Source organism: Balaenoptera acutorostrata, chromosome 19, assembly GCF_949987535.1.
Source record: "Balaenoptera acutorostrata chromosome 19, mBalAcu1.1, whole genome shotgun sequence".
Lineage (NCBI taxonomy): Eukaryota > Metazoa > Chordata > Mammalia > Artiodactyla > Balaenopteridae > Balaenoptera > Balaenoptera acutorostrata.
The window spans coordinates 64,690,249-64,712,498 of NC_080082.1; the positions used below are offsets into that span (position 1 = coordinate 64,690,249).

Here is a 22,250-nt window from a genome sequence, read left to right on the forward strand (position 1 = left end):
CTGTCCCTTTTCTCTTCACTTTGCTTACACAGTGCCTGAAGTCTTGGATTTTGATAAAGTCCAAGAAATCAATTTTTAAATGCTTTTCCTCATCTTTATCTCATAAACACACTTTCCTATAAGATCTCATACTTTACAGTCTTGTTTTAGATGTTTAGTTGCTTGAACCTTCTGAAATTTTTTTGAATGATGTGAGGTAAGGATTTAACTTTCTTTTCCCAATGGAGAGACAACTGAATAATCCTGGTTACTCAGAAAAACAGCCCAAATAACTAATTTATCCAACAGATAGGATGAGCAAATGCATCGTATGTAAATTATCTTATTAATCCCAGCAGACCCAAATGGCAGGTATTATTAGCCTTGTTTTTTTTTGTTTTTGTTTTTTCTTTTTTTCCAGAGAAGGGAACTAGGTGTAAAGGAATTAAATGATTTGTCCAGAGGATACATGACAAGACTATGAAAGAATTGAGATTGGTTTTCTTACGAGTATCCATCTATGTCACATAATTGGGAGGGGAAACTTCCTTTGTTTAACTGTTTAGGAGGTGGGTTTCCAGGCATTCCAAGGATAGGTCAGTGTGAAGAGGGGAGAGACAGATTTTAGAGTAAGACTCTTAATTCACCCCTCACTATTTCCTTCCTTGTTTGTTTGTTTGCCGCACCGAGTGGCTTACAGTATTTTAGTTCCCAGACCAGAGATCAAACCCGTGGCAGTGAGAGAGCCAAGTCCTAACCACTGGACCACCATGGAATGCCTGACCCCTCACTACTTCCTATAATAACCAGTCATTTAGTGCAGGAGACCAGGTCGGGGAGCCTTCAGGGGGTTGAGAGCTCGGCCTCCTGACCCAGATCTACCACAAACCAGCTGTGCAACTTTGGGAAGTGAATTAACTCGGTCTCAGTTTCCTTATCTGTAGAATGGGGACAATGAAGTTCCTACCTCACAGGCTATGGTGAACATCAAGTGAATAATACACATGCTTCACATATATTGACTGCTCAAGAAATGACATCATGTTATCATTATTACTGAGCACCAGGTTCTCAACACGGGGAAAATTCCACAAGTGGTCCTGATAGTTCAGATAATTAAAGGTTGTTCTTAAAATACACTCAAGTTTGAGGAGCTCCCTCAAGGCCCTGGGGAGCTGGGGAAGACTGCTGAATGACTTCTTGGGTGAAGATTTCTTCCCGAAAGAGGAGAAGGCAGTGAGGAGACAGTGTCTAGAATCTCATTCTATGTCTAACTCTCATTTTTCTCAAACTTCCGTCATTCATATATCCCTTTATCAACGTTTGCCATGTCTCTGCATTAATGGATACCACTTTATGACTGTTTCCATTTCCACATAACATCTGAATATAAGTAAATAATCATTTATCTGATATTTTTATTGTAAATGATCTCGTTTTGTAAAACCCTTTCAAAAGGACCTTTACAAAGGAAACTTTAGAGCAGCCTTATAAACCGAAAGCCAGTTTCGTGTGCCATTACAAAAAAAAAAAAAAAAGGAAATAAAATCAAGATTAATAAATCATAGTTAGAAGCTGCTGCTTGGTGTGGTAAATTGAACTACTGGCCCACGTTTGCCATCTTCCTGCTGTAGCATAACACATTTTCCTCTTGCTGTAGCCTCATGGCAAGCCAGGGTGTGGAGAAGTAAACTCTGATTACCGTGAGGCTATGGTAAAGGGTAAAGATGTATTATCTCCATGAGCCTTGTCCCTTTGCTGATTGAGCTTTGTATCCTTTCTCTGGGATAAACCACAGCCATGATGAGTTCAGTGAGTTCTCCTAGTGAATCACCAAACTTGGGGGTCATCTTGGGGACTGGCAACACGGCTCTCAAACCTTGGGCCAGCACAGATGACCACCGTTCTACCAGAAGTTGAGTGCTGTTGACATCTCTTTGGGGCTCCATGACTAGCTGACAATTTATTCATTCATTCATTCATTCATTCAACAAAGACTTATGAAACAGCTGCTATGTGGCAGATGCTGTCTTGGTTGACTAGGACAATCAAGATAAATGACTTGATGAAGTTTACCTGCTAGTGATGAAAACAGACAACGGACAAATAAACCCAAAAATATAAAATAAAATATAGTTTGTGCTAGTTCTATGAGGTACATGACGTAGAACTATGTGATAGTAATGGTGAGGCCACTTTAGATGGGAGGTGGTCTTTTTGAAGAGGTGGCATTTTGAGCTAAATCCTGAAAGGTGGAAAGGAGCCAGTTATGCAAGAATCTGTGGCAGGTAGAACAGCATGTGCAAAGGTGCAGGGGGACAACAAGGAGGCCAGTGTGGCCAGAGCGGTCAGGTAAAGGAGAGAGTGATGGGGGATAGGGTCAGAGAGGCATCCAGGGTCTTGAAAGCCACAGTAACATCATTTTTTTTTTTTTTTGGCCGTGCCGCATGGCATGTGGGATCCTGGTTCCCCAACCAGGGATTGAACCCGTTGCCCCTGCAGTGGAAGCATGGAGTCTTAACCACTGGACCACAAGGGAAGTCCCTCACAGTAACATCTTTGAATGTTATTGTAGGTGCGTTGGGAAGTGACGGAAGGGTAGAGGAAAGGTGTGATATAATCTGATTTAGATTTTCAAGGCATCGCTGAAACTATTATGTAAGGAATGATACAGAAGGGGCTATAGGTACAGAGGATCAGTTAGGAGGTTGTTGTACACCAGGTGAGAAACAGTTGCATTTGGTGGTCGCAGTGCGTGTGGAAAGCAGTGGACAGATTCAGGGAATACTTTGGAGGTGGAGCTGAGAGCCCTCACGGATGGTCGGAATGGGAAGAGTGAGAGGAAGGGAGGAATCAAGCACGATTTTTGGGCTATGAACCTGACCAGCTGAGTGTCTTGCAGTGCATTAAGTAGGGTTACGTTTTTGTGTGTGTGGAGAAAATCCAAAACTCCCTTTGGGGCATGTTAAGTGTTCGATGCCCGAGTTTCTGAGGTCAGCACCAGGAGAGCCTGGATTACTCAGATATCAGCATTCGAAGACTCTGGGGCTGAGGGTTGGGAGTGGGCTCAGAAATCTGCTCAAAGAGCACATGCATCTAGCAGGGGCAGTGGCAAAAGTAGGCTCCCGGTACTGTCCGCGGTTCTGAAACCCTTCAGGTGGATCTGTCCGTGGTGCTGAACCTTTAGGCACAAGAGCTGGAGACTCTCTCTCCCTCTCTCTCCCTCCCTCCCTCCTTCCCTCCGTCTCTCTCTGTCACTTTTTCAAAGTACCCACCCTCCTGGGAAAGGCCCCGCTGTTGCCTGGAAACAAAGCTCTCTGGAATGAAAGCAAATGAGGGGAAAAAAAATCTGCAGTCATTTTTAAGAGGCAGCTTTGGCTCTTAGGACTGCAGGACCTGGCTACATCTTACTGGAATTATTAACACGAAGTTTCCAAAACATCTCTGAATATAGGAAAACAAGGGGAAGGTGTGCCAGAACTCAGGCTGTTGGTTACGTTGGATTGGGGGAGGCAGGGAAATGAGATGGGGAGTGACGAGCCCTTCGTTTCTATGTTGTGATGTGGGGGCTACAAGAAGGAAATTATTGTAGATTTACATAAATACATCACGGCTATATTTCATGCCAACCTGAACTGCAAACATCTGAAATCATGAGCTTTGGGTGGCACTTTTTGAAATGACAAGAAGCCTTGTGATTTAAAAATTCCTCGGGACTTCCCTGATGGTACAGTGGTTAAGACTCCATGCCTCCAATGCAGGGGGCCCCGGGTTCGATCCCTGGGGAAACTAGATCCCACATGCATGCCACAACTAAGAGTTCGCATGCTGCAACTAAGGAGCCTGCCTGCCGCAACTAAGACCCAGCACAACCAAATAATAAATAAATAAATAAATATATACATATATATATATATATATATATATATATATATAAAACATATATATTTTTTTAAAATTTAGAAAAAAATTCCTCAAAAATCCATACTTGCGAATATGTTCAATTGTGTAAACTGTGTTTGTTATTTTTGTACCATCTTAGCTGGTGAATAAACATGCCGGCCATCTTTTGTTAGGATTAGTCTTGAATTATGTAGGTTTTGAATTGTGTAAGATCTTAAAAAATGAGTCCCTGGGGTAAAATCCAACCATTCTGGGATTGATGAATGAATGAACACGTTTGTCATTCCCAAAGATCTGGTCACCAGGGAAGCCACAGCTTTTCCCACCACTATGAAGAGACAGACATTCACAAAGCACCCACTATGTGATGGATTTTGCAGGGGACACCCAGGATGCCTGAGGCATTTCCCCTTTTCCTAAGTGGATGATTTCCACACCTCTTCAAGGGGGAGGAAGATTTGCGTCTTTGACTTGAGCTCGTTGATCAGGTAGAGACACTGAAATCTGGCTCTTACATACTTTTCTGTCCTCTCATGGCATTGTCAGCCCAGTGGGTTTTGATATTCCAAATTCTCTAAAGAAGCTGTAGCTCATTACATTATATATTTTTCTTGCCTACTGTCTGTCTCAACTTCTAGAATTTAGGCTCCATGATGGTAGGGACTATCTGTTTCTATTTCATCTCCAAGCCTCCAGCATCTAGAACACTTCTTCTAGATGGTCTATGAATTTTTTGAAGGGTTAAATGAATGAAAGGTGATGTTTGTAAAGACAAGATATCCCAATATCTTAAAGTTGGTAACTCACTAAATTAAAAAGAAAATGAGTGAACTGAACTAAGCACATCAGTTGGCTGGATGCAGCCCAAGATTTGCCTGGTTGAGTCGTCCAAGGTCATGGAATCCCTACTGAGCAAGACTCTGCCATGGGACCACGTCATGGCCAGGTGAAGTGATGTTCCCTCCTCCAGTCCATCAGTGGTGGCCCAGAAGGCAGGGTTGTGTGCCACCAAGCATGGAATCTGGTCAGTAAGGATCACCCCACAAGGAGAAGAACTTACTTTATCCCTTTTAACAATTTCAGGGAAAATTAATCACATTGTGTGGTTGCATCTATTTACCATGGCCCTTCCCTCAACTAGCAGACACTTAGGCTATTTCCAAACAGTAATCATTTGGAAGCCTCAGACCCCTTGAGAGAGACCCAAATTCAACTTCTAAACCACACAGCCATGATGTAACCCAGGGCAATCTGTTGCCAAAGACCTTCTTGTTTCACGACTACTGAAGATTCTTCAGTTTACTCTGCAGGCAAAAAGTAGAATGACTGATGTGAGAAAAACTCACCTAGTTGCCAAAAACCTTAAAGCATCCAGTCACTTGGGGTGTCTAGGGTGAAATATAAAATGACAGAGAGTTGCCACGTCTGCTTAGAGAAATATGTGCCCACAGAGCTTTTCTGTGGTCTGACTGATGGGGTTCACATTCTAAAGACAGAATCTTTATAAATCAAGTAACATTTATTGATAGCTTATCGTGTCCTCAACAAGATGCTATCCATAGGGTGATGTTATTATCCTCATTTTACAGAACAAAATAGATCTTTGTGGACCAATATGGAAAGGTCTCAAAGACACATCATTGTATGGGAAAAAAGCACGTTGCAAAGCCACAGATGGAGTCTGACATCCCTTACATGAAAAAACCAACAACACGTAAAACAATGTCAGATATTTTCTGTGGATGCATAGATGTGTATGTAAAGGTTTGCCAAATTTAAAACACAAAACGTATTTAAAAGAAAAAGCTCACAAGACATTACCGAGTTTATCAAGGTTACATTTGTTTGTTCATGATGAAAACCCACTAATTTTTTTTTTTTTTTTTGCCGCACTGCACATCTTGCAGAATCTTAGTTTCCCAACCGGGAATTGGATCCGGGCCCCCGGGAGTGAAAGTGCAGAGTCCTTTCACTGAAGGACTCGAGTCGCTGAACTGCCAGTGAATTTCCCCCAAAAAACCACTAATTTTGTTAAACGATTATCACAGTCAGAAAGTTCATGACAGACCCTCAAATTTCAGTATGGCAAAACTCACGGATAAAGTTGATTTTGCTTAAATTCCAGGTTTACAGGAAGTTTTTGGTTTTTTGGGGATCAGGACTAAATAGGATGACCCTGTTATATTTGGTTAATCTCAGGGTATAAACTAATTTTTCTTCCTGGACTATGGCACGCCGTGAATGTGACAGTTTTGCTTCCACGTGTATTGTTTACCAAATAAGAAGTTAAAAATCCTAAAATCCAAACACTGACCATTGTATTTCAATGTCAGAGATGTTAGCAATAAAAAAAAGTAAAAGTGCACCTTAACATCAATGAAATATGACATATCGATTTAATTATGACAACTTAGTCAATAACAACAGTGCGTATATCATAGTAAGAGGCTGATATGCATTTGGCATTGTTATTATGGGATGGGTAATATTAGCCAAGATAAGGAAAGTCAGGCCAGTATCAATGCATTTGCAGATATGCACACACAAATCCCATTTCCTTCTGTAGGCACAGAGACTACGTATGTAAATGAAAAGTAAAAGCACACTTCCAGTGCACCCCAAATCCACAGCAGTCACTCACCTCTAGAGCAGAGACTGGGGTTGCTGAAGTGAGATCAGCAGGAAATCTTGATCTTTGACAGAGAAAATGTGTGCACTTGTTGACTGTCAAGAAAGAAAAACAAAATAATAAGTTTAAAAGAGAGATTTGGAGAAGTTAAGTCCCTCTCTGAGAGGTGAACTATGAATGGTCTTGCTCACCCCTAATTCCCACTGTCTAGCACACAGCAGTCACCCTTCTGGTCCCTATTAAACCAGATCACCTGGCTCATACGGCCAGTAAGTAGCAGAGTTGTGATTCAGACCCGAAACTCACAGGCTCTAAAACCTACTCCGCCCCACAGACAGCCTACTTCAGAAGGCTTTTCAACACCACAGGAGACAGCCCTCCCCTTCCCAGCCTCACCCCAAAATAGGGTTTGTAAATTCGCCAGGGAGGGGGCTGGGGGATGGCGGTCAGTTCTCCACAAGAGTCCTCTCCTCCCAGAGAGGATCCTGGATCCATCCTTGGGCAGCCAACCTGTTTTTCTTTCCATCCCTGGGAGACGGTTGATTGCCATGGAAACCCACATCGTCCTCCCAAAGATCCAGACCACCAGCGATGGGAAAGACAGTCCTACCGTTTGATTCCCTGGTTTGTTGGGCCTGATAGGATAAGATGAGGGCTGTGTGTGTGTATGTGTGTGTACAGCATCCCTTGCAGGTTTCTAAAGAAACTGATAATTGTGGTTACCAGAAGAGAATCTGGTGTTGGAAGATGAGGAGAACGCTGTTTTTTGTCTTATATTCTCTGTCCCTTTTGAGTGTTGTATCAAATAAGCTCTTAAATAAATAATAAATGCATAAGGTGGAAAAATATGTATGTTTTTAAAACATTAGGATAAAATGAATAAAGAATTGGGATACAATGTTGACATGAGATGTACAGTGATTTAAAACTTCTTTCTGGGACTTCCCTGGTGGCACAGTGGTTAAGAATCTGCCTGCTAATGCAGGGGACACGGGTTCGAGCCCTGGTCTGGGAAGATCCCACATGTGGCGGAGCAACTAAGCCCATGTGCCACAACTACTGAGCCTGCACTCTAGAGCCCATGAACCACAACTACTGAGCCCGTGAGCCACAACTACAGAGCCCGCGTGCCACAACTACTGAAGCCTGTGCGCCTAGAGCCCATGCTCCACAAGAGAAGCCACTGCAATGAGAAGCCCGCACACCGCAACGAAGACTAGCCCCCGCTCGCCGCAATTAGAGAAAAGCCGACACACAGCAACGAAGACCCAACACAGCCAAAAATAAATGAATAAATAAAATATTAAATTACTTTAAAAAAAAACTTCTTTCTGAAATCAGTCATGTACCCACATACTTAAAAAAAATCAAATAGTTCTGAGTGGCAGACACATGGGAGGTAATGGGGGAGGGATGGAGTGGGGGTTTGGGGTCAGCAGATGCAAACTATTATATAGAGAATGGATAGACAACAAGGTCCTCCTGTAGAGCACAGGGAGCTATATTCAATATCCTGGGATACACCATAATGGAAAAGAACATAAAAAGAATGCATACAGGGCTTCCCTGGTGGCGCAGTGGTTGAGAATCCGCCTGCCAATGCAGGGGACACGGGTTCGAGCCCTGGTCTGGGAAGATCCCACATGCCGCGGAGCAACCAGGCCCCTGAGCCACAACTGCTGAGCCTGCGCGTCTGGAGCCTGTGCTCCGCAACAAGAGAGGCAGCGATAGCGAGAGGCCTGCGCACCGTGATGAAGAGTGGCCCCCGCTTGCCACAACTGGAGAAAGCCCTTGCACAGAAACGAAGACCCAACACAGCCATAAATTAAAAAAAAAAAAAAAAAAAAAGAATGCATACATATGTATAGCTGAATCACTTTGCTGTACAGCAGAAACTAACAAAACACTATAAATCAACTATATGTCAATAAAGAAAGACATGGGAGGTAAGTTGTCTTATTCTCTTTACTGTCCCATAGGCTTGTAGGATTTCATCACTACTTTTTGAAGGGCAACAGGAGGGTCCCAGTTTCAGGTGAGGTACAGTAAGTACACTCTGCCCTGTCTCTCTCACAGAGGCGTTTCAATAAATTAGCAACCTGTAAAGAAGCAGGAGTCAGTCTGAGAATTTTAATCACCAACAGCTGGCACCCTTTGGGTGATATGTAGGACAGGACAAGGCAGCAGCGTCAGAGGCGTTCAGTCAGCAGCTATTTACCAACTTTCAGAGAAGCATCTCAATAGATTAACAACCTGTACAGAAGTAGTAGCGTTTCTTCTATCGATACTTCTCTCTCTCTCTCTCTCTCTATATATATATATATGTATATAAGGCTGTATAGTTATATAGTTATATAGACATAAGTATATATACTTTATATATAGTTACATAGTTATATATGTACAGTATATATATGCACTATATATATAGTGTATATATATACTTTTTAAAAACATAAATGAGAATACACAAGATACACTGTGGTCAATTGTTCATTTGATTTTTCATTTAATACTGTAACCAGAGCTCCTTCCATATCAGTATATTCAAGTCTTCCTCACCACTTCTTACCCAGACGAATCCTAAGCTACTTAGCCAACTTTCTAAGGACAGATTCTTGGGTGCTGCCCATTTTTCCTGTCTTCTGAGCAAGGTTCCAGTGAACCTTGGGGTGAGAGGAGGCTATCCTTCCTCCAGATAGGCACACAGCGGTCTTTGCTAACTGGGGCTCTGCTCAGATATCCCCTCCTTAGAGAGGCCTCCCCGACTGCCCAAGCTGAAGTAGCCTTCCCCTTCACCCTCCACCTAATTACCTCTGATCATGCTCAGAAATGAGTGCTCCTGGTTCCATATGACAAAGGGCTTTGGTTTGCTCACTGCTGGGTTCCCAGCCCCTAGAACAGTGCCTGGCACAGAGGAGCTGCTCAGATATTCGCTGAATGAACGACTCTCCACTCACCCTGAAGCCTCTTGTCTCTTGAGATTCCTGATTATCAGAAGATGCAGAAATTCTACATATGCACATACTTAAAACCGCCTCTCCTCCACCACTAAGGGGGAAAGAAAGGAAAACAACCTCAGGCTCCTTGACCTAATTCTCTCCTCCCCCTTTCCACACACTTCTGCTCACACCAACCTCCCTGGGATACATTGAATTCAGCAGTGAAAAATGGCAACTTCACACCTGCCTCTCTCTGTAAAGCAGGTGGTCACCTGTAAATAAACACCCACATTCCCTGTAGGCAGCTCTTTAAAGAAACTTGGGCAAAAGGAAAATTCCCCGTATGAATTTTCATGCATTGGAGAATATCGGTTGGGTAAATGAGTATCTATGATGAAGGAAATGGAAAATCTATGGTGCCTCCGAGGGTGATGATGCCGCTGGAGGTGAGTGGGTGGGGAGATGGATGGATTTAATTCCCTCCTAATATTTCTCCCTGGTCGTGGGAGACCAATAAACTCCAGGGAAATTTGTTCTGATAATAGGCATGGAGCATGGTTGCACTTGAACCTCACATCAACCTTAGGAAGTGATAATAAAATTATTATAATGATAATTATGACACATAATAGAACCCTTTTGTGCCAAGAACTGTTCTAATTGCTTCACTGTATTACTTCATTTGCTCTTCATTACAACACTATAAGGTAGATACTATCCTTATCCCCATTGTACAGATGAGGCAACTGAGGTGCAGAGAAATTAAGTCACTTTCCCAACATTCCTTAACAGGGGAACAACAAAGCCAGAATCTGAATGCAGCAGTCCACCCCGGAAGCTATAACCTGATGCTGTCATTTGCACCTCGTTGGTCAGAACCTAGTTACCGGGCCACATCCAGCTACAAGAGAGACTGGGAAATGCAGCTAAAACTTAGGGGTTCTGGCACAATAGAAGTAGAGACAAGTTTTGCGGGACACTGAGCAGTCTCTACCCGCTCACCCCCAACCTTGGCTTTCTTCCATGTAGTTAAGATCCAAAAACTCAGGAACGCACAGCCCAGCCACCCCACATAATGGGCCAGGCAGTAATTAAGACAGACATTCTTATACATTGGCAGGGGGAGTGCCAGTAGGGAAATCATTCTGGGAAGGTGTACTGGTATCGCTAACTGATGCTATCTCCAGGTAGATAATGTCTCCAACTCCCAGCTGGTGTCAGAGAACTGCTTGGTGGTTTTGGGAAAAACACACACACATTGGAACTGGTGCCAGAATCAGAAGGTCTAACCTCCAAAATCCTACAGCATCACTTCTGCCATATCGTATTGGTCAAAGCAACCCACGAAGACAGCACATGTTCAGGGAATGGGAAAACAGAGTCCAGCTCCTGAGAGCAGAAGCTGCAAAAAATCATGGCCATTTTTAATATCGAAAATGAGAATTTACTGATTTATTTATATATTTGTATGTTTGTTTTTTGGCTGCACCACCTGGTTTGTGGGATCTTAGTTCCTGGTCTTAGTTCCCTGACCAGGGATCGAACCCAGGGCCCTGGCAGTGGAAGTGCAGAATCTTAACCACTGGACTGCCAGGGGATTCCCAGAGAAAATTTTTAATGGAAAAAGGAAATGGGGGGGGGGGAAGAGGAGCAATAAAAAAAAAAAAAGCTTATGGGAAGAGGTAGCATGAAGGACCCAGTCCTAGGACCACACACATGCCCTGGGACGGTGGTCGCAGCTTCAGGATCTTCTAGCGCAGATCCAAAGAGAGACAAAACGCAACCACGTGCTACTCCCATCTTGCTGACCCTGTCCTGTGGCCTTTCCCAAATATATTATACCTAAGCCTCTCCTCCTGCAGTTAAATGACATATGTGTTAAGAGTTTCAGTGGGGCGGAGGGCAGAGTACACACTCAAATGATAATAGTAGTAAGACTTGTTATACCCAGTGAGAGGCAACGTCCCATGACTATGAGAAGATTCAAATGGTTAATCCACGTCAAGTCCTTAGGACAATCCCTGGCACTTAAAAAAGACCCCCAAAGTGCTGTTGCTATTGTGGTTGCTGTGGGTTTTTTAAGAGGCCCCATCAAACTGTTATAAAACACAAGAGAAGCTTAGTATATGTCACGAAAACAGCTAAGGCTTTAGAACTACAACGTCCAACGCAGTAGCCAGTAGCCATAGCAACTACGAAAATTTTAATTTATCAAATTAAGTACAACTAAGAATTCAGTTCCATGGCCACACTAGCCACATGCCAAGTGCTCAAGAGCCACACGTGGTCAGTGGCCACCATACTGAACATCGCAGACAGAGAACTTCTGCATCTGTGCATAAAGTTGGGTCGGACAGCGCTGTTTTGCGGGCCCCAGTTCCTTTTGAAAGGATTTTATGCCAATTAACTCACGTCATCCACACAACAACCCCATCTATAGTGCAGGTTTCCTGACTGCAACCTCTTTACAGACGAGGAAACAGAGGCTCAGAACATTAGGACACGGGTCCAAAGACACAGAGCTGGGATTTGAACCGGGCAGACCTGTCTCCCAACCAGTCCTAATCAATTCTTGTTGTTTTTTTTTCAGTATTGTTGAAGCAATTCCTTTCTTCCCTTCTTCATTCCTTCATCCTCCTCCCCTCCCCGCTCTCCTTCCCAACCCCCTCCCTTCCTTCTTCTCTTCCCTCTCCTTCCTTTCCCCCTCCCCTCCCTCTTCTCTCAAGCCCCTCCCCTCCTGCCCCTCTTTTTCTCTTCCCTCCTCCCCATTTCTCCCTCCTGTTTCCCCTCCCCTTCTCCCAGTAGGAGTACCACTCTCCTCCCCGCCCCTCTCCATCTCGCCCGCCACCCTCCACCCCTCCCCTAACTCCTCCTCCCTCCTTCCTTTCCCCCCTCCCCTCCCACTCTTTCCAATCCCCTCTCCATCTCCCTCCTCCCCACTAATCCCTCTTCTTCTCCCACCTCTCAGGCCCCGCCCATCCCGGTCGGCGCGCGGAGGAGTCTGGGAGCGCGGGGTGGGTGTGGCCTCGCGCGGCGCGGGGGCGGGGCGGGAGCAGCGGAGCCGCGCAGGCGCAGACCGCGCTCTCGCTGGACATATCGCGGTCAGAGCCCCACAGCGGCCCCGCGGCCGCCGGTGAGTCCGCGCAGCCCGCCCCGCCGGGTTCACTTGTCCGCCGGGTTTTCGTCGAGGGGGAGAACCATACACCCTGGATCGCGGGAGGGACCCCGGCGGGGGCTCTGAATCCCTGCCCCGCCCCTGCGTGCCTCAGTTTCCCCGCCTGGACAGTGGGTGCGAGGACCGCACCTGTAGCCGAGGTGCACCGCGGGGCTCCATCCGCCGGATCTGCTCCGTTCTCGCTACTGTTTAGGTAATAGTAACGGCCCCGCCGCTGCTGGCAGTCACGGAGCGTTGATTTCCTCAGTGCCGGGCGTTGAGCTGAGTGCTCAGTGCTTAGTCAGTTAAGCTGAGTGCTTAGCTGAATACTCACTCCGCGCCCCGCAGAGGGTGCCCCGCTCCAGCAATGCCAGCGTCGCCCGCCCGGAGGTCGTCAGAGATGCAGATCCTCGGGCCCCCTCTCCCGGGAAGACCGACCCAGATTCCCTGGGTGTGTCCCCCGGGGCCGTGGCCTCCTAAGCTCTCCCGTTGATGCTGATGCTGATGAAGTGAGAGAGACGCCCTTTCAGCTCGTTAAACCCTTGCAGTAGCCTCAGCCGGTACGCACTGTGACTTCCCCATAACTGAGGCACCGAAAAGAAAAGACTCCCCACCCCACCCCCACCCCCCCGCACCATCACCACCGGGGGGTTATTAAGTGCGACTTAATAACCACACTTAGGAAGCTCCGTGTCCGGCACCATTCTAGGGGTCTTTATCTGTACTGACTCACTTAATTCTCACAACAACCCTATAAAGTAGGGGTATTATGTCCCTCACCTTACAGAGGAGGAAACAGAGGTTAAGTGACCTGCCCAGGAACACACAACTAGGATGTGGCAGAGCCGAGATTGGAACCCAGGCAGTCTGGATCCAGGGTCTGGCCGCTGTCAGAATAGTGCTCTCTAGGGTGGGGCGTCTGCCAGGCCATGCAGTGGGGTGCAGCCAGAGAATGTTAGAGCTTGTGTTCCTGCGTCGTTTCAGTCCGAACATATAGTGATTCAACTTTACTCCTTAATTCGAAGATCCGTTTTTTTTCATAGTTTAATATCTCCGAAATTAGGATGTGTCTTACCACTGACGGTATGTTGTGGTTTAATTGGCAGATTCTTTTTTTTCCTTAGTGAGATAAAATCATGTTTTCTTTTAACCTATGGTCTCTTGGAGTAAATGAAATACAGTTTTTACTAGAGTACATGTATATACATGTATACGGTATTTGGTGTAGTTACGTGTATTAATGTAATTATGGTATTTCATGTGAGCATGTATTAATAGACCTTATTATATACATGTACAGCATTTAGTATATCTTTATATATACACCTTATTTACAAGGGAATATGGTATTTAGAGTTTATTTACCTTATATATATGTATATATGGTATTTGTTCTGTGTAAATAGTTTATATGCCCATGTATATGGTATTCAGAACTGTAGTATATATATAATCAGTTTACATATATCTTACACACGTGCATATGTAGTATTTAGTGTGCATGATTACACATTACACATTTATACAGGTATAAATGGTATTTAGTACCATAGCACACAGATATAAGATCACATATATCTTATATACATATATATGTGGCATTTAGTGTGTGATTGAACCATATACATGTATATGTGATATTTTGTGTATATATCTTATACACATGTCATGTATATCAGTTTCTATATATCTTATATGCATGTACATATGGTATTTAGTGTGTGGTTACATCTCATATGCACATAGATACGGTATTTAGAATGTGTGTGCACCTTATGTGCTCAAATATAGATATATCTCGTTTTATTGTGTTTCGCAGATACTGCGTTTTTTACAAATTGAAGGCTTGTGGCAACCCTGCATTGATCAAGTCTATTGGTGCCATTTTTCCAACAGCATTTGCTGACTTCTTGTCTCTGTGTCACATTTTGGCAATTCTGGAAATACTTCAAACTTTTTAAAATTATTTGTTACGGTGATCTGTGATCAGTGATCTTTGATGTTACTATTGCAAAAAAACTACCACTCACTAAGGCTCAGATGATGGTCAGCATTGTTTAGCAATAAAGGATTTTTAAATTAAGATATGTACTTTTTTTTAGACATCATGCTACTGCACACTTAACAGATTACAGTATAATATAGACATAACTTTATATGCCCTGGGAAACCAAAAAATTTGTGTGACTCTCCTTATTGCGATATTTGCCTTATTGTGGTGGTTGGAAACCTAACCCACAACATCTCCAAGGTATGTTTGCACCTGACCATGCATATTCATGGCAGCATTACAACAGCCAAAATGTGAAAACAACCCTAATGTCCATTAGCAGAGGAATGGATAACAAAACGTGGTATGGTCACACAAGGGAATATTATTCAGCCATGAAAAGGAATGAGGCCCTGATACATGCTACCACATGGGTGAACCTCAAATACACCCAGCTCAGTGAAACAAGCCAGACACAAAGGGCCACATAGTGTAGGATTCCATGTGTATGAAATGTCCAGAACAGGCAAATCCATGGAATCAGAAAGCAGATTGGTGGTTGCCAGGGCCTGCGGTGAGGAGGGAATGGGGAGGGACTGCTTCATGGGTGCGAGGTTTCCTTTTGGGGGTGATGAAAATGTTTTGGAACTAGATAGCGGTAATGGTTACACAACATTATGAATGTACTAAATGCCACTGAATTGTACACTTTAAAATGGGTAAAATGTTAAATTTTATGTGTATTTGAGCATAATAAAAAAGGAGGGGGTGAGGGGCGGCTAGTTGTGGGCCAAATCCTTTGCAGGGTACTGGAATAAAAGATAATAAAGGGAAGCCCAGTTTAGTAGGAAGAATGTTGAGTATATAGATGGCGATAATAAAATAACAACAACAATAAAACATATATCCCTTACCATACGGCAAGCACTGTTCATAGCAAGTTACTTACACTAACTTGTTGAAACGTCATAATGACCCCATGAGATGGGGACCTTATGCCCATTTCTAGATGAGGAAACTGAGGCACAGAGAGGTTGAGTAACCTGCCCAAAGCTACACAGCAGGTAAGTGGCAGAGCCAGAATTGAAACCCAGGTATCTGGCTCCTGCGGCCTCACAGTTCACCAGCCCAGGCAACAAGTGTCAAAGGAGAGTGGCAGGCAAGGCCTGGGTCAGCGCCTAGGTGAGAGGCCCTGGTTCTCTCCAGAGCCCCACGAGCTGGGTCAGGGATGGTGGCCAGAGGAAGCTGATGCAGTACGGAGCAGTCAAGGGCGTGATGAACACTCTGCAGCTGGGGACTGATTTCTCTGTCCCTGGGCCTTTGTTCCTGGGGGCTTTTTCATCTGGTAGCAGAGCTGGACCCCAAGTGTAAGCCGGGGCCTGGGGCAGTGGTGGGGGCTCAGCCGCTTGGCCCTAAGGGTGGATCTCAAGTCCAGGTCCTGATGGGGGTGTCTAGGCAGAGTGGCCCTGGGTCTGATCCCACCTGGGAGAGACACCCCCACTCCCCACTTCCCCAGCCACCACACTGTGGGGGTGCCTGGGTAGCGTGAGCCCATGGGAGGTGTGTGCTGTGTCTCTGTTTCTCTGGATGAGAAGAGCTGGGTGTGTGTGTGTGTGTGTGTGTGTGTGTGTGTGTGTGTGCGTGTGAATCCAGGGGGCAGGGCTAGGCCCGGTCTCTCACTGTCCCCCCCTCTCTTTCTCTCCCTCCACCACAGCTCCATCAGCCCCCAGACCCCACCACCCATCCCCTGGTCACTGTGGGCAGTGGAGGGATGGTTACCCAGCTGCCGGCTGACAAGGCCCTGGTGAGTAGTGTCAGCTCCTTGCCCTCCTCCTTGTGGGCGGCCAGAGTCAAATGAGGCCCTGCTGGAGCCCCCCCTCCGGGGCCTGTGCCCTGTCACCTGGGGCGGGGTGGCCACGAATACAACTTTATGCCGAGTCCCACAAGTCCTCATAGAGAATCATCAAACTTTGGGATGGCCTTGGGGACCGCCACACAGCCCTGAAGCCCCAAACCAAATCCAGTCCCAGCCCTGTAATAATGATGTCATCCTAATGACAGCTGACGTTTCTTGAGCACCTACTGTGTGCCAGTGCCATTCTGTGCTGGGGGAGGGGGATATTCCCTGGGAGGACCCACTGAGGCCAGGGCCTTGCCCCACCTCCCTGGCTCCTCCAGCCCTGCCGGCCTGGTTGAACCAGACATCTTTGCTGTCACAGGAGTTGGTGACATTCAAAGATGTGGCCGTGAACTTCACACAGGAGTGGCAGCAGCTGGAGCTGGCTCAGAGGGACCTGTACAAGGATGTGATGCTTGAGAACTTCCAGAACTTGAGCTCCCTGGGTAAAACGGGGGGTTCTGGGGAGGGCCCTATTCCTGGTTCATAGGTGGCCCCTTCTCGCTGTGTCCTCACAAGGAGGAAGGAGTGAAAGAGGTCTCACTAATCCCATTTGTGAGTACTCTGCCTTTATGACCTAATCACCTCCCAACCACCTAACGCCATCACCTGGGGATTAGGATTTCCACATATGAATTTGGGGGGGGCACATATATTCTGTCCATTGCACGCACACACTAGGCCTCATCCAGAGCCCTTGGCAAGTACTTGAGGAGGATTCTCTTTGCTTTCCCAGCCCCCAGCCCTCACGCCTTCCAGCTCTGGGAGTAGGTGACATGGGTGACATTCGTGTTTTCCGTCTCTTTCAGAAATGGAGTCTAGACCGGAGAGGAACGGCCCAGTGGAAGCTGTCCCTGCAGGAGTATCCCCTGAGCTGGACCTGGAAGAGCTGGGAGGGGGCTGCCCCTGGGGCTGTGCATCAGGAGAGGCCGGGACAGCTTCAGGAAGGGCCCCTTCCGGGCATCAGCCAGGAATTCCAGGAGGGAGGGGCCCCCACAAGTGCGGCCCGCGGAATCCCGACTGGCAGAGCCCCTGCCGTCACTGAGAAGCCCTGTGTGTGCCAGGAGTGCGGGGAGGCCTTTGCGCACTGCACCGAGCTGGCGCAGCACCAGCGCGCGCGCGCGCACACGCCCTGGACAAAGCCTTCGCGTGCGGCGAGTGTGGGAGACGCTCCCGCAGGAAAGCCACGCTCACGGTGCACCGGCGCGTCCACACCGGCGAGAAGCCGTTCACGTGCGCCGAGGGCGGCAAGGCCTTCTGCCAGCGTGCCAACCTCACGGTGCACCGGCGCACGCACACCGGCGAGCGGCCCTACAAGTGCGGCGAGTGTGGCAAGGCCTTCGCCCTCATCACCAACCTGGTGGACCACCAGCGCATCCACACCGGGGAGAAGCCCTTCGTGTGTGACCTGTGCGGTAAGCACTTCACCAAGCGCTCCTCCCTCCTCGGGCACCAGTGGGCCCCCAGAGGCGAGAGGCCCCACCCGTGCAGGGTGTGCGGGAAGGGCTTCCGCAAGAAATCCTAGCTGGTCAACCACCACCGCACGCACACGGGCGGGCGGCCGTTCAAGTGCTATGAGTGCGGCAAGGCCTTCGCGCAGAGCATGACCTTGGTGGAGCACCGCACACCGGGGAGAAGGCCTACCAGTGCCGCCAGGGCGGCAAGTGCTTCACCAAGTCTTCCGCGCTGAGCCTGCACGAGAGGCTCCACGACGGTGAGCGGCCCCTCCGCTGCGCCGAGTGCGTCAAGGCCTTCAGCCAGAAGGCGCAGCTCGTGGTGTACGGGCGAGAAGCCTTTCCATGGCGGCGCCCGCGGGAGATCCTACAGCCAGAAGGGCTACCTCACCGTGCACCGGCGGACCCACACCGTAGAGAGACCCTTTGAGTGCACGGAATGCAGCAAGACCTTCAGCCAGAAGGCGCACCTCTGCATTCACCTGCAGGTCCACACGGCTGAGAAGCCCTACCGCTGCGGCGAATGCGGGAGAAGCTTCCGGAAGGTGTCCTTCCTGCTCCAGCATCAGGCCATCGACAGCGACGAGAGGCCCTTCCAGTGCGGCGTGTGCAGCAAGGCCTTCGTGCGGAAGCCCACCCTGATCCAGCACGGCCGAATCCACACAGGGGAGAAGCCCTACCAGTGCGGGCAGTGTGGGAAAGACTTCCCGCACCAGCCCACGCTGACGGCTTACCGGAGGATCCCCACCGGGGAGTGGCCCTATGAGTGCAAGGTGTGCGGCAAGGCTTCAGGCGCATCGGGAACCTCACCTGCCACCAGAAGACCCATGCTGCCGCGGGGGGCCCGCCAGGGAGCCCAGCCTTCTGCCTACCCTCCCAGATAACCTGTCACAGGTCAGGCCTGAGATGGCGGCCAAGTTTCAGCCTCCCGTCATCACTTTAGAATCAACTTAGGGACGTCAAGAGACGCCCTTGGGGCTTGTGACACATTCCTGAGAATTTCCTCAGGACAGGCGACAGCCACCCTACTTCAGCAGTGTGCGACCTGTGCAACCACACAGGGCCCGGCCCACACTCGGTCTCACGCTCTGCAGTCACCGTTTTGAAATGCTGAATAATCTCTGGACAGAGGGCCCCATATTTTCGTTCTGCACCAGGCTCCAAAAATTATCCCCATTCCCAGGGGAGAGATTAGATCAGGCAGGGGTTGGCAAACCGCAGCCCCAGGGCCAGACCTGCTTTCACATGGCCCCCGAGGTAAGAATGGCTTTCACATTGTAAAATAAAGTGAAGGGTTGTAAAATAAAGCGAAAAGAATATGACACAGAGAGAGCTTTTGTGGCTTGCAAAGACTACATAGTCTCTGGCCTTTTGCGGAAAAGGTTGGCCAACCCCTGCCATCAAGCAACAGTTACTTGTGGGAATTCCACACCCTTCCTCAACACAGGCTGGCAAAACCCATTTGGTCTCATGGTCCCTCTTGGTGGTTCCCTCAGGTGGGCTCCTGGGACTAAGTGGAGGAGACTGTCCGGCTCTGTTCTTTCATTTCCCTCTAGGCCTTTTAAAAATATTTATTTATTTATTTATTTATTTTTGGCTGCGTTGGGTCTTTGTTGCTGCACGTGGGCTTTCTCTAGTTGTGGTGAGCAGGGGCTACTCTTCATTGCGGTGTGCGGGCTTCTCATTGCAGTGGCTTCTCTTGTTGCAGAGCACGGGCTCTAGGCGCACGGGCTTCAGTAGTTGTGGCACGTGGGCTCAGTAGTTGTGGCTCGCGGGCTCTAGAGTGCAGGCTCAGTAGTTGTGGCGCATGGGCTTAGTTGCTCTGCAGCATGTGGGATATTCCCAGACCAGGGCTCGAACCTGTGTCCCCTGCATTGGCAGGTGGATTCTTAACCACTGAGCCACCAGGGAAGCCCTTACTGTGGCTCAGACCAGCTGCTGTCCTTGGTGTTTAACATCACCTGCGTACCTGGCACTTTACCGGGAATAAACGTGATTCTCTGTTAAATGGCTGCTATTCACTGCAGGATCTGGCGTCTCTGCCAGAAAGGTTTGTCCAGTGGGAGCTTGTTGTAGCTCACTCACTGTATTCGTTTGCTCCGGCTGCCATGGCAAAAGACCACAGGCAATGGGCTTGAATGGCAGAAATCTATTTTCTCACCGTCCGGGATCAGGGTGTGAGCAGGGTTGGTTTCTCCTAAGGCCTCTCTCCTTGGCTTGCAGATGGCGGCCCTCTTGTGGCCTCTTCACGTGGCTGTCCCTCTGCCCATGTGCGGCCTGGCATCTCTCTCTCTCTTCTTAGAAGGACACCAGTCATTGGATTAGGGCCCACTCATATGACCTCACAGAACCCTAATTATCCCTTTAAAGGCCCTATCTCCAAATGCAGTCACATTTTGAAGTTATTGGGTGTTACGATTTCAACATATGAATTTGGGGAGAACACATGCAATCTATAACATCCTTAAATGGCTAGAAACTTAGCCTTTTGCAACTGTAGCTGCTGTCTACATGTTACTAGAAAGCATGAGCACCCACCTTGCACTTTGGGTGGCAGGGGGAGAGAGCGACCCCCCACACTCCTCATTTTCCTTCCTTCCTGGTGCAGTTAGTCCTGGGACGCAGCTGTCCTGCCAGAGACCGCATTTCCCACTTGCATCCAGGAGGGGGCATGGACCACTCCTCCCTGTGGAAGGTGAGGAGAGGGATGTGTCCAGAAAAGGCTGGGCCTTTGTCACCTGCCCTTCCCCCATCCGCCCCCTGGATGCCGACCCCAGGGTGTTTCCAGAAGCGGTGAGCTGAAGGTGGTAGAGGGAGTTTGGACCCCCGAGTCACCCTGTGGAGATCATCCTACGATCGGCTGCAAGGAATTAGGCCCCAGGTCGTTGGGGTTTGTTGCTGCATTTCGTCCATGCTGACCCAGCTCTGTGACCTCACCATCACCTCCACCCTGTGTGGGAGGTCACGCATCACCTCCATTGAACAGACAAGGAGGCACTGAGCAAGCTCAGGTTCACCACTGGGTGACTGGCAGTACCAGTGGTTGAGCCCAGGATCCCCTGACCCCAGAGCCCACTTGATCACTCCTCCACTCTGCAGGGGCTGCAGACCAGGGGTCCAATCTGTTTCTTGCCCCAGATGTCGCTGATGTGGCCTGCTTGGGCCTGGACCAAGTAGCATTTCTTAAATATGGGAATTTGGTGCTGTTTAGGAAATGGAAACATTGCACATAAAAGCTTTCAGCTCCAAGATCTTGAGCAAAGCATTAGTACTCTGAGCCTCAGTTTCCTCAGCTGAAAAACCAGGATAATAATAGCATTCTAGATAGTACTTATTAATATTTTATTTGACTGTTGATAATAGAGCACTGTATTTATTATTTACTATTAATTAATGATAATAACAGTACAGCACTATTATCAATAGTAAAATAATAAGATTATTATTAAGGCTGTGAATGAGGCATATATTAGACAATAAGCCTGCTTGACTCAAAGCACTTTATGTTCACAAGAATCCCATCCAGTATGTCGGGGGCTCATAAATCTGTGATTTGAGAGAGGATGGTTTGCACCTCTCCTGAAATTCCAAAACTTCCAGGAGATTCCTGGCCATCACCAGCTTCTGAATCTGTGTCCAGGCCCTCAGTGAATAATGCTGGACGGTGACCACGGGCCTCTGATAACTCCCCAGGGCTTGTCTCTGTCCAAGGTCTCAGTTACCTGCATCCCGTCCTGACCTACCAGGGACCGGGTGGCGCCGAGAGAAGAGGGTGCTCCCACACCCCTCCTCCCCGTCCTTTCCCATGTTATGAGCGGACTGGGCCGGGTGTGGAAAGGTCTAGCGGGGAGAGGCTGAGTGGCCCAGCTCATGAGTACGAGGTGATGGGGGGAAGCACAGGAGGAGGGTGGCGACGTGGCTGCTAGGCCAAACCGTCAGAGACCCCGACTCTTAGCTCCTACTGGGGGGCCTAGAAGGTTGCCAAGCTCCCTGTGCTCGTTTTATTGAAAGACCGTGTCTCATGCCCCTGCCTGACCGCACGATCTGCCTGGACAGGTCCTCAGGGTGCAGCCTGAGGGGTGGTTGTCTCCACTTCGTCCTGGAAACACCCCTGGACGACACCTCCCAGCCTCCACGTAGGTCTGAGGGGAGGCAGCTGTCAAAGGCGTGGCATGTGAGTGGGAGACACTGGGCCACGTCCGGTCCGGTGCTAAGGCGTGGGTCAGACTTACCTCCTCCAGGCTGCCTCCCCTGACCTGCCGCTGGAACGCTCATGGTAGCTGGCAGCCAGCTCTGACCAGC

The 22,250-nt window shown here is 48.1% G+C and overlaps 2 protein-coding genes across 3 annotated transcripts in view; one reads left to right on the plus strand and one right to left on the minus strand.

Annotated features, from left to right (window-relative positions):
- ZNF470 (zinc finger protein 470) overlaps positions 1-22,250 on the minus strand; it is a 69,818-nt gene that overhangs the window by 4,842 nt on the left and 42,726 nt on the right. Inside the window, exon 5 of one of the 2 annotated variants that reach the window (XR_009006071.1) lies at positions 6,524-6,606. The gene's annotated coding sequence lies outside the window, so the exon portion shown is untranslated. Of the gene's footprint in view, positions 1-6,523; positions 6,607-20,547; positions 20,635-22,250 lie in introns of those variants that run through there. The other variant, XM_057534060.1, reaches the window with a different exon arrangement.
- Positions 9,888-19,498, plus strand: LOC103019377 (zinc finger protein 28 homolog). The gene is made up of 5 exons (XM_007175457.3): positions 9,888-9,899; positions 12,422-12,586; positions 16,312-16,401; positions 16,817-16,940; positions 17,304-19,498. Exons 1-5 carry the CDS (start codon positions 9,888-9,890, stop codon positions 17,537-17,539), a joined length of 627 nt encoding a protein of 208 aa, XP_007175519.2. The 3' UTR covers positions 17,540-19,498.

Excerpts from the sequence above, each read along its gene's own strand:
- LOC103019377 (XM_007175457.3), top strand. Across the intron at positions 12,587-16,311 it reads CAGCGGCCCCGCGGCCGCCG|CTCCATCAGCCCCCAGACCC; the intron begins GTGAGTCCGCGC and ends CCTCCACCACAG. Across the intron at positions 16,941-17,303 it reads CCAGAACTTGAGCTCCCTGG|AAATGGAGTCTAGACCGGAG; the intron begins GTAAAACGGGGG and ends CGTCTCTTTCAG.